Source organism: Panthera tigris, chromosome A3, assembly GCF_018350195.1.
Source record: "Panthera tigris isolate Pti1 chromosome A3, P.tigris_Pti1_mat1.1, whole genome shotgun sequence".
NCBI lineage: Eukaryota > Metazoa > Chordata > Mammalia > Carnivora > Felidae > Panthera > Panthera tigris.
In genome coordinates, this window is record NC_056662.1 from 26,877,823 (window position 1) to 26,888,435 (window position 10,613).

Genomic DNA, 10,613 nt, shown 5'->3' on the forward strand with positions numbered 1-10,613 from the left:
AGAAGGAACCTGTAGGTGAAGACTTAAGAGATAGGAGAGACCTTGGCAGAGAGACCAGCATAGGCACAGGTCCCGAGGCTGAAGAGAACATGGTATGTGAAGAATGAAGCAGCCTAGCCCTGGACAAAGCTGAGGAAATCCTGCAGGGTCTTGCAGGCCACAGAGAAGGCTCTAACACTCAAGCTGAGCCCTGGTCTAATAATAAGACCAGTAGTAATAGCCAACATGTACTCAAAGTTTGCTCTGCACCATGCAGAATTCTAAGAGTATGTGTACTACTGTTAGTAGTAATAGCCAACATGTACTCAAAGTTTGCTCTGCACCATGCAGAATTCTAATTCTATGTGTATTACTGTTAAATCTTCACAGTGTTCTTGTGAAATAAGCACATCTTTAATCTCCATTTTATAGACAATGTCCAAAGCTAACACCTCTCAAGTCTAATGGCAAGAGTTAGTGGGTAAGGTGCTGGCAGCCCAACTTGGTAGAGAAATAGAAGAAATAGAAATAGAGCCTTGGCCTCATCCAGATAGCACTGCCACTTTACCAATGAGGAAATTCTACTCAGAGAGGAGCACAACCTGGCCCAGGGCGCAGAGCAAGGCCAGCAAAGCTTCCTCTGCCAGCCCCTGGTGATTTCTTGGGCAGCCCTCGGGACAGAGCTAGAGGAGAGAGAACCATATCTGATGCCAGCCAGTGGGGGGAGATAGAGGAAAAGAGGCAAAGAGAGCTTTCCAAAAGTGAAGTGCTCCATGAGTGTATAAGCAGAGATGCCCTAGAGATGACTGCGAACTCCCACGAGGATGGACCGTCGGGAGTGAAACACACCTACCACATGACCTTGATGTTCCACCTTTCTGAACCTGTCTGGGAAATCAGGATGTTAGGGATGAGCTTCAGCATCACATGAGAGGTTGGGTAGGTATGTTATGAGGTCACTTTTGAGTCTCCGACTCTTTTTCAAGGGTGAACCTTATCTCCCAGGACACTGGAAGAAGAATGAAAAGCTATGGCCATCCACTCATGAGACAGTAGGGGGTTAGCAGGGGTGGGATGAGAGACAGCAAAGTGAGGGAGGTCTTGGATTTCCAGGGAACGAATGCATATGAACATGCAGCAGCCTCCCAGGAGCCATTCAGTGCTTGGGCTCTAGAGCCAGACTGCCGCATACAAGCCCTAACTCTGCCATATGAGCCGTACGTCCTTGGCAGGGTCCCTTGACCTCTGAGCCCATTTCCTCATCTGTAACATGGAAAGTAACAATAGCACTTCATGGGGTTATTGCTAGGATTAAGTGAATTCATATACATGATGAAGCTCTTAGCACCATGCCTGGTACACGGTAAGTTCTCAGTAAATATCAGTCATCCCAGGGAAGGAGGTTGTAAGCCTCTAAATGAGCATCTGTGCCCCCAGTAAACGTCTCTGCCTCTAAGACTAGCATCCTGGTTCTGAGCTGAGGAGGTGGAGAGCCCACGCTTGCACTGCTAGGCCCGATAGCTTTCTCAATTCCCCAGCGGAGGTGTTATCTCCTCCCGGCACAACCACTTCCTTTTCTGAGAAATGAGCACATCTGTCAGGCTTAGCTTCTGAGAACTAATGGTGAGGGAGGAGGCGGGGGAGGAGAGGCTGGCAGCTGACAGGGGCAGAACTGGAGAAAGATTAACGTGAAGTTTGCTGCAAGGATGCCTCCAGATATTCCCTGAAGCCCAGAAGGCTTGAGCCTCCTCTCCCCCCCGCCCCCCCCCCCATGACACACTGTTGTGCCAGTAACACCGAGGTCACCTTGCTTTTTAGTAAGTGCTAAGTGCTTTCCTCCCCTTATCTCACCACCACTGTCTTGGGAGGTCAAAACAGGAGAAACTGAGGCTCTGAAGTACAGAGGTTTGCTATGGTGCCCACAACTGGGCTGGCTAGACTGGGGTCACCCTAGCATAATCTGGTCACCCGTCTCTGCCTCTGCCCTGAGCTGCCTCTCTGAATTGCCCACTCCCAGTAGAGGAGAAAGGCCGTGTTTCTTTCACATTGCTGACCCCAACGGCTCCCCCGGGAAAGCCAAGGGAAGTGGATTCCAACCACAAACCTCACTTCTTCCGAGTCTCCGCCTGCAACTCCCTGCCAAGAGAGTGATAAGGCCTCTCCTTTTGCCCCATCCCCCCTTCCTGCCATCTCCCTGGGATCTCCTAACAAGGCCTCATTTATCTATTCAGCAGACATGTATCAGCCTCTCCTTCAGGGAAACTGAGGCTAGCAGCAGAAAGTGACTCTGCAAGGGATCCCTGGCCTGCCCATGCTGGGCCGTGATGAGGCCAAGGGAAGGTACAGTGCTGATGTCTCTGGCACTTTCTCTGGGCTGCTAGGAGCCCCTTCCTCTTCTCCACCTACCTCTTTCCCAAAATAACCAAGCAGGAAGGAAGTGGTGGGCCTGGGCCTTCCAGAGTCACCCTAGAGGAAGGAAGGGCCCGTCTGGCACAAGCACTTGTTCCCCACTGAAGCCAGGACGGAAGGGTTTCACTTTCCCTCCTGGTCTTCGTCACATCCTTTTCCTGTGGCACCCAGTTCCCCTCAGCTGGCTGGGGGCCAGAGCTCATTCATTCAGCTGGTGGCCTCGGGCAACCTTCCCCCTCCGAGAGGGACTCAGGACTATAACTCTGGCCCAGAAATGGGGTTGCTGCTGCACATGCTGGAACTTGCAACCAACTTCCCCACATACCCACTTTGGGCAGGTCTCTCAGTGTCTCTGAGCCTCAGTTTACCTGGGTGTAGATTGAGGTCCTCCTTCAGTAATACAAGTGCATGCACCTGGACCATGATGGGGCTTGAAAAGTATTGTCCTTTTGAAAGTAAGCATAGTCCTGTATGGAGGTTGGGAGCAAAGATACTGCAGTCAGACTGCTAGTGCAGTCAACCCAGCCGCTGTGTGACCTTGGGCAAGTCACAGATCATCTGAGGGCCACAGGGCCATCAGCTGTATGATGAATTAACAACAGTACCCACTGCCTGACAGTGTGGGGACAATTCAGTGAACTGATCCACACAAAGGACCAGGAGGAGTGCCTTCTTGCAGGTTAAGTGCTCAGGAATCATCTCCCACCACTGCCACTGTGTAGGTCAGGTTCTCTGTGGGCAGGGGCAGCAGGGACTGAAGAAGGCAGAATCAGATATCAGAATGAGCAAGAGGCCAGAACTCTGACAAATCCCAGGTGAACTCTGAAGCCTCCATTTTCACATCTGTAGAATGAGGCTATTGATAAATAGTACGAGGATTAAACGAAAGTAATCATTTGTTCATCTAATGATGTGTACATCATGTGTATATATATGTGTGTATATATATAATCTACGTGTGTATATATATATAATAGATTCATTTAGAATGGCACCTGCTGTGTTCCAGGTACAGCATCAGGTTCTAGAGGTATAAGGGATAAAACCACACACAATCTAGTGGAGGAGACAGGACAAAACATAGTCACTCAACTGTATGTGATTGTGCATGTAATCAGGGAGTATGGCCCAGTCTGGGTGAAGTGCTTTAGCTCAGTGCCTGGCACAGCTAACATTCAAATGTGTAATAAAGGTCAGCTGCCATATTAGCAGTTGTTATTATTTTATTGTTATTTAACAAGTGAGGACTGGGCTGCTCAAAGTCACACCGCTGTGAAGAAGGATGGAAACGTGGGAGGTGAGAGAGAAGGGTGGGCATCAGAGGATTGATCAGTCTCAGGTGGGTGCTGCACTTCAGCCCCTGGCAGGGTGGATGGGCCGCTGCTTGAGGGGCATTGTGCCAGCCTTTTTCCTCACTTCACCAGGGTTGCAGATGGCTGCAGGGTAACCTGCATTGTTCAGTTGGCCTCTGGGCAGAGATCTAGCTTTAGTCCGTCTGTGCCTGTCTGGATGGGCCTGGCTTCAGACGTATGTCAGACTTGAGCCCGCTGACTGAGGGGGGAACTGACACACAAATGGGGCTCAGCCTAGGGACACCTTGCCTCTCATTCTTGCCTCAGGGCCTTTGCACTTGTTGCTTCTGCCGAAACAGGCTCTTTTTTTACCCCAGGTTTTCTATCCTCTCTTGGCTACTTCCACCTTGCCATTCAGCTCTCAGCTCAAATTCCCCAGGGAGACCTTCTCTGACCACTCCACCTATATCAGTCCCCCAGCTATTCTCTGTCACCACCCCGTGACTTACTATCTTCAAAACCCCATCATCTCTGAAATTGTCTTGCTTCTTACCTTGTCTGCTTTCCACCAGGACAGTGTTTCTCAACCTTTTTTCCTATTGCCATCTGCCTCAGGCATCTTTTTCGACATTCTTGTCCTTGTTGCCTTCCCGTGACATTTGAATACCACAGCTGTACTCCGTATCTCTTTATGTGCTGTGACCCCGTGGAAAGCCACAAACCACTGTAATATCCAAGAATTTTTTGCTTTGCCCCACTGGGAGTGATAGCCCTCCCGTTGAGAACACACAGACTAGAACAGAAGCTCCATAAAAGCAGAGATCTTCTTTGTCTTGTTCACTGCTGTGTCTCCAGTACTGGGCTTGGAGCATGGTTAGCACACAAGAAATAGTTACGGTGTGGGGCGCCTGGCTGGCTCAGTGGGTAGAGAGAGCATGCACTCTTGATCTCAGGATCAGGAGTTCAAGACCCACATTGAGTGTAGAGCTTACTTTAAAAAAAAAAAAAAAGAAAGGGGCACCTGGGTGGCTCAGTCGGTTAAGCGTCTGACTTCGGCTCAGGTCATCATCTCGCGGTCCGTGAGTTCGAGCCCCGCGTCGGGCTCTGTGCTGACTGCTCAGAGCCTGGGGCCTGTTTCAGATTCTGTGTCTCCCTCTCTCTCTGACTCTCCCCAACTCATGCTCTGTCTCTCTCTGTCTCAAAAATAAATAAACGTTAAAAAAAAAAAATTTAAAAAGACATATTTATGGTGTAAATGAAAGTCCAAAAACCCTGGAAGCACAAAGGAGACCTTTGTCATGGAGTCTCATAAGCTGAGTAGTGGTTGGCTAACTGAGGAAGATGATACGGGGAGAGTGACCAGTTAAGAGGACACATGGGTGAAAAGCACCCTGGAGTATGTTGGGTGGAGCCCTTCCATATATGTGGCCAGGACTGTTGGAGGCAGGATCTTGAAAGTGGTCCCAGCTTTGGCTTCTCCTGGGGACCCTGGTTCTTGGCTCACTGCTCTAAAGGGTCCTGATGCCAATTAGGGAGACACCAGTTCCTAGTCCAGGCTCTACCACAAACTAGCCGTGTGAAACTATAGAATGGGCAGGTGCATTGGTCTTACTAACTTGTGGGGGATCTGGCTGGCGGGGGAGTCCATGATCCTCCCATGGAAGTCATTAGCCATTGCCTATCCCCGGTGGCCCTGAAAACTCCTGCATGAATCCCATGGCAGCGGTCACAGCTACAAAGAGAAAACTTCCCCCACGTTGCTGTCACCTCAGCTGAGAATGCAGACAGCCTCATGCCTGGGTCTCTTGAAAGCCTCTGTGACATCAGAGACTTCCCTGCCACTCACCCTTGCATCTCACCCTCCTGCCCACCATGCCAGCTCTGGCTGAAACTAGTGGGAGCCATTGAGGAGCACCGGGGCTTATCTCTGCTTTTCCAGAACCAGGCTGCTCTGCAATGCTGCTTGTTTATCCAGGGCAACCGCCCACTGAGAAAATGGCTGTGTTTGTTTCCAAGTGTGTCGTGTGAACCTTGAGCTAAATATACCCACACCACTGTCTCCCCAGCACCCGCCCTGCAATGGCACACCCCATTTTGCTCATGCTCTGTCTGCAAAAGCAGTCCCCAGAATCCGTGGCCCCTGGAAATCCTACTCCCCCTCCCCAGGAGAAGGAGCTCCTAATGAAGGTTGTCCTGGCCAGGAATGCATGAGTCGGGGGGTTGGGCAGGTCAGAGTCTTGTTCTCTATGGCACCGAAACGAGAATGTTCCCTCCACCCTGGAATGACTGTTCCTGGACAGTGAGTGCTTTGTGCCCTTGCAGGGACAGGGCCTGTTTACTCCAACCCAGCCCCAGAGAGGAAAGTTTCCCGTGGCTGCCAGCCCTCTACTTTAGGAAAGTTCCCATCGAGAGAGCCAGGCCTCTCCCACTTTGGCTGCAACCCCAGTGTCCCTGGTTTCTTAAGAGACATCGGGCCCCTTGGGAGAGCCAGTTCCTTCTGGCCTTGGCCTCACTTCTCCCATGCCCCCGATAGCCCAGTAGTCTTCCCCCATCACAGATCCATCTTTTTTGTGACTCCACTTGGGCCTACTTCACTTAGGACACTTAGGACCAGAAAAATTACAACTCCTGTAAGAATTTCTTTGTCCACCAACACCCATGAGGCTAGCCGGGATGAGGGGGGAGAGACGGAAGCATATCCACACGGCGATGCCTGGGCAGCGACAAGGCCAGAGAATTAGGAGGCTGGCTGCTGCCACACCACTGCCCTTCTCTCTCCAGACCCAGGGCTCCTCCTCAACTCAACCCCCTCTTTCTAGAATCCCATTTTAGCGCTACTGACAGGACACGTCATCCCAGCCCCCCACATAGGGAAGTGCTATAGCCGTGCTTCCTTTGGAGCTGAGTGTCCCTGCGTCCTGATCCCTGGCTCTGCCACCTGTTAGCCGGCTGACCCCAGGCAAGGTCTTCCCTCTCCAGTGTGAAATGGGGCTCAAATCTAGCTGATGAAGGTGAAATGGGTAACTACGTGGCACTTAGTAGACTTGTAGTACCTTCATTCTACTCATGTGTTTATTGAGCACCAACACGTGCCAGACGCTGTTCCAGGCACTGGGTATATAGAGACAAGACAGGGGCTCTGCCCTCGTCAAGCCACACCTAGTGCAAGAGACGAAACAAAGTGTTGAATCTGTTCATTATGCACCGTTATGAGAAGTGCTGGGGAGAAAAATAAAACAGGGTAAGAGGACAGGTAGAGAGGAGGATGGGTACCATTTTAGACGAGGTGGCCAAGGCAGGCCTCTCTGAGGAGATGACATTTGAGCAGTCGGGAGTGAAATGAGGGAGTGAGGTGGGTGGTGATCTGGGGTCAAGTGCTCCAGGCAGCGAGAACAGCAAGCTCCCAAGCAGATGTTGGAGGAAAAGCAAGGAGACCCGTGTGGCGAGTGTGCAGCAGGGAGGGAGGAGCAGGTTCCTCGAGACCTCGCTGGCCGTGGTGAGGAGTGAGGGCTTTATTCCAGGTGTGATAGGAAGCCTTGTGAAGGCTGAGAGCTTGGGATGAGATGGGAAGGAGTGACATGGCCTGAATGGAGGGACTTTTTCTAGTGGTTTTCCCCCCATACATCGTAAACTATCTGGTAAGGGCTGCAGCTTCGGTGTCTCTGCTGTTTCCCTGATGGCTTAATAGACTCAAAGGCTCAGGAGTCTTTGAGTCATCTTGGCAGTTTGGTGCACAGGGCACTCTGCTAGGTACCAGGATGTGAGCAAAAATGACACTGGCTTTCTAAGTGCAAGGGAAAGCTGTTGGAGGACTTTAAACCCAGGCGTGCCGTGATCTGATCTATGTTTTTAAAAATCCTCTGTGTGGAGCATGGACTGAGGGGGCTTGTCAAGACCAGAAGGAAGGCCAGGCACACATCACAGTGAGCAAACTGGCCTGGTGGAACTTGGAACCAACTGGTCTGAGGGAGCAGCCACCACTCGGCCAGTTGGGACCAGGTGGACATGAGGGCCCACCTTCTTGGTGGAGAGGAGGAACATGGGCCCTGGGACCAGCAGGTGATCCATTCACACTCTAGACACACACCTCCCTAGGCCCAGAGGCTCCTGGTCTGTAAATGGGAAGAGAGGGTCTGTACTGCAGCATTGTTGGGAGAATTAGAGGACAAATAGGGAGCAAAGCTGACTCACTAAAGGGTACTGCAAACCCCCTCTCCCTGCCCCACAGGCTGGCTCCGCCCTGGGCTGGGTAATTTAACCCACAGCCCTACCTTCCCCATATCATGTGCTTCCCTCCTGACTGGCCTCAGGGCTGAAGGCTGTTGCTCACCTCCTCCTGGGCCCAGAGTCACGCCCCCTGGGGGCAGGCCGAAAGACATGGACAGGGCCTCCTAGATCCTGTCCCAGTCCTGCATCATCATTGCTGCCCCTCTACTCTGCCCTGCTCTGTCTACCCATCACTCATCCTGGCCAGAGGCTCCCTCCAGAGGGAGAAGGAGCCTTTGGCTCATAATCCCCAGACTTGACCTGCCCCTGAATCACTGGGAATTTAGCCCCATCTCCTCTCCCTCCCTGCCCCCTCCCTCTGTCACAGCAGTGGGAAGGCTACTCACAGACTCAACTCCATGCTCCTCCTCTGCTTCCAGACCACACAGCCAGCCAGCTCTCGCTCACCACTTTACCCTCTTCTCCCCTGTCCCCTTATTTCCTGCCCTCTGCTCCAGCCACCTAGCCTCCTGTCACCTCCCTGCCCCTGCCTATCTCTTTCCCGCAGGTTCTCCAGTACCACTTTTTAGCCAGCTCACCTTGGACAAAGCTCCTTCCCAGCTTTGCACCTGTTATCTCAACAATAATGTGTGTTGGTCATCCCCAGCTGGGCATCAGGAAGAAGGGCCACCTTTAACCCTGTATCTGGCCCAGGGGAGGCGCGGATGGCTATAGTTTTTCAAATCACCATTGCAGCAGATGGCCCCCTTCTCCTACCCCCCCCCAAGTTACTACCCCCCCCCCCCAAGTTACTGTCAAAGGACTCAAATAGCACCTTCTCTTCTTCTCCCTGCAGGACACTTTTGTGGAACTCTACGGGAACAATGCAGCGGCCGAGAGCCGGAAGGGCCAGGAGCGCTTCAACCGCTGGTTCCTGACAGGCATGACTGTGGCTGGCGTGGTTCTGCTGGGCTCACTCTTCAGTCGGAAATGACCAGACACTGACCACCCACTTACCCTCCCTGCCCTACCCTGCCCCCACCACATCCCTTTATCCAGCAACCATTGCCACCAGGAGAACCACTACATGCAGCCTGTGGCCACCTACCCATCACAGGGTTGGGCCTAGACCTGGTCCCCTGCAATTAGTTTTCTAGAAATCTACCATGCTTCTGTGAAAGCCGCCTTCACCACACCTCTGTTCTCCTGGCCTCAGAACCCACAGAGTTTCCCCAAAATCTGCCCCATGGAAGCTGGCCGGTGTGGGGGTGTATGTGGTTGGGGGCTGGAGGGCCCTGCCTGTTTGGTGGAACCCCCCAACCCCTTAGCCTCCCTGAGAATGCTTTCTTGCCAGGGAGCTGGAAAGTTTTCTGACCCTTTTCCCCAGGAGAGACTAGATTGCCTTCGTTTTGATGTTTGTGGCCTCAGAATTGATCATTCCCTATCCCTTCCAGGATCTAGGTCCCCTTCCTATCATCCCCACCTTCCCAAGAGCCACTTAGGGGCCACTTTTGACTAATTAGGGATTCAAGCTGCTTGGGATAAAGAAACAAGGACCAGGACCCCCTCTCCACCTCTGGCCTGGCCAAAGTCCCTGACCCCAATCCCAGTGTCCTCCAGAGGCCTCTGGCTAGAGGCCAGCCCCACCCAGGGTGGGGGGCTGTAGCTGCAGGAAGCACCCCATGCCAAAGCTAGGGTGGCCCTTGCAGTTTAGCACCACCCTAGTTCCTTTCCCCTTCCTTTCCCTTGGCTCCCATGACCATTACTAAGGGACCAACTGGGCCCGAGGCAGGTGCCCCAGAGCTGTTTATGGCCTCAGCTGCCTCACTTCCTGCGAGATCAGCCTGTGGCATCTTTGCCTTGGGCTGCTGCCCACAGAGTTCAGGGGTTCGGGGGCCTCGGCCCAGACGTGAAGGGGAGCTACAGGGAGCAGCTGTGGGAGCCCTAGAGTCTTCCCTACCTCAGGCAGGAAGGGCAGGAAGGAGACCCTGATGCACGAGGTGTAGGTGGGGGTGGCTGGAAGGGCCAGTCCTACCTGGTCAAACAGGTGTGTGCCCCACCCCCATTCAGTCTGGGTCACCAGGCTGCCAAGGTCAGAGTGGCCTGGCCAGGAGTCCTTCAGGCCTCCCTCTACTCCACCCATGGCCTGTCTCATCCCCGGGGGTCCCGGCCTACCCCTAGCCATCCCGGGCTCTCTGCTGTACATATTCGAGACTAGTTTTTATTCCTTGTGAAGATGATATACTATTTTTGTTAAGCGTGTCTGTATTTATGTGTGAGGAGCTGCTGGCTTGCTGTGCGTGTGCACGTGGAGAGCTGGTGCCCGGAGACTGAACGGCCTGATGCTCCCTCCCCTGCCCTGGTCTGGGGAAGCCAGCTGGGGGTCCTGGCTCCTTAGGGGCAACTGTCCCCCCCCCCCACTCAGCCCCCACCCCACACTTGTTCCAGCTCTTTGAAATAGTCTGTGTGAAGGTGAAAGTGCAGTTCAGTAATAAACTGTGTTTGACTCAGTGAGCAAAGGACCTGGGCTCTTGTGTGCCCCGGGCTGGGGAAGGAGGGGCTGTGCGGCTGGCTGCTGGGCAGGGGTGCTGCAGGGGAGCTCCCTCTGGGCCTGATTCTCTCCACCAGCCATTGATAGGGTTTTTATTGAGCGCCTGCTGTGTGCCGAGCCACTGGGGCTGTGTGTGAACAGGATGGACACAGTCCCTGCCCCCAGGAACTGACATT

The 10,613-nt window shown here is 53.0% G+C and overlaps 1 protein-coding gene across 8 annotated transcripts in view; it reads left to right on the plus strand.

Moving 5' to 3' along the window:
• Nucleotides 1-10,400, plus strand: part of BCL2L1 (BCL2 like 1) — a 49,257-nt gene extending 38,857 nt beyond the window's left edge. For 7 of the 8 annotated variants that reach the window (XM_007073540.3, XM_007073542.2, XM_042980682.1 and 4 more), the window contains exon 3: nt 8,743-10,400. In XM_007073540.3, the coding sequence (XP_007073602.1) occupies nt 8,743-8,880 (138 nt within the window). In that variant the 3' untranslated portion in view covers nt 8,881-10,400. The remainder of the gene's footprint in view (nt 1-8,742) is intronic. The other variant, XR_006215532.1, reaches the window with a different exon arrangement.
• The last annotated feature ends 213 nt before the right edge of the window (nt 10,401-10,613 follow it).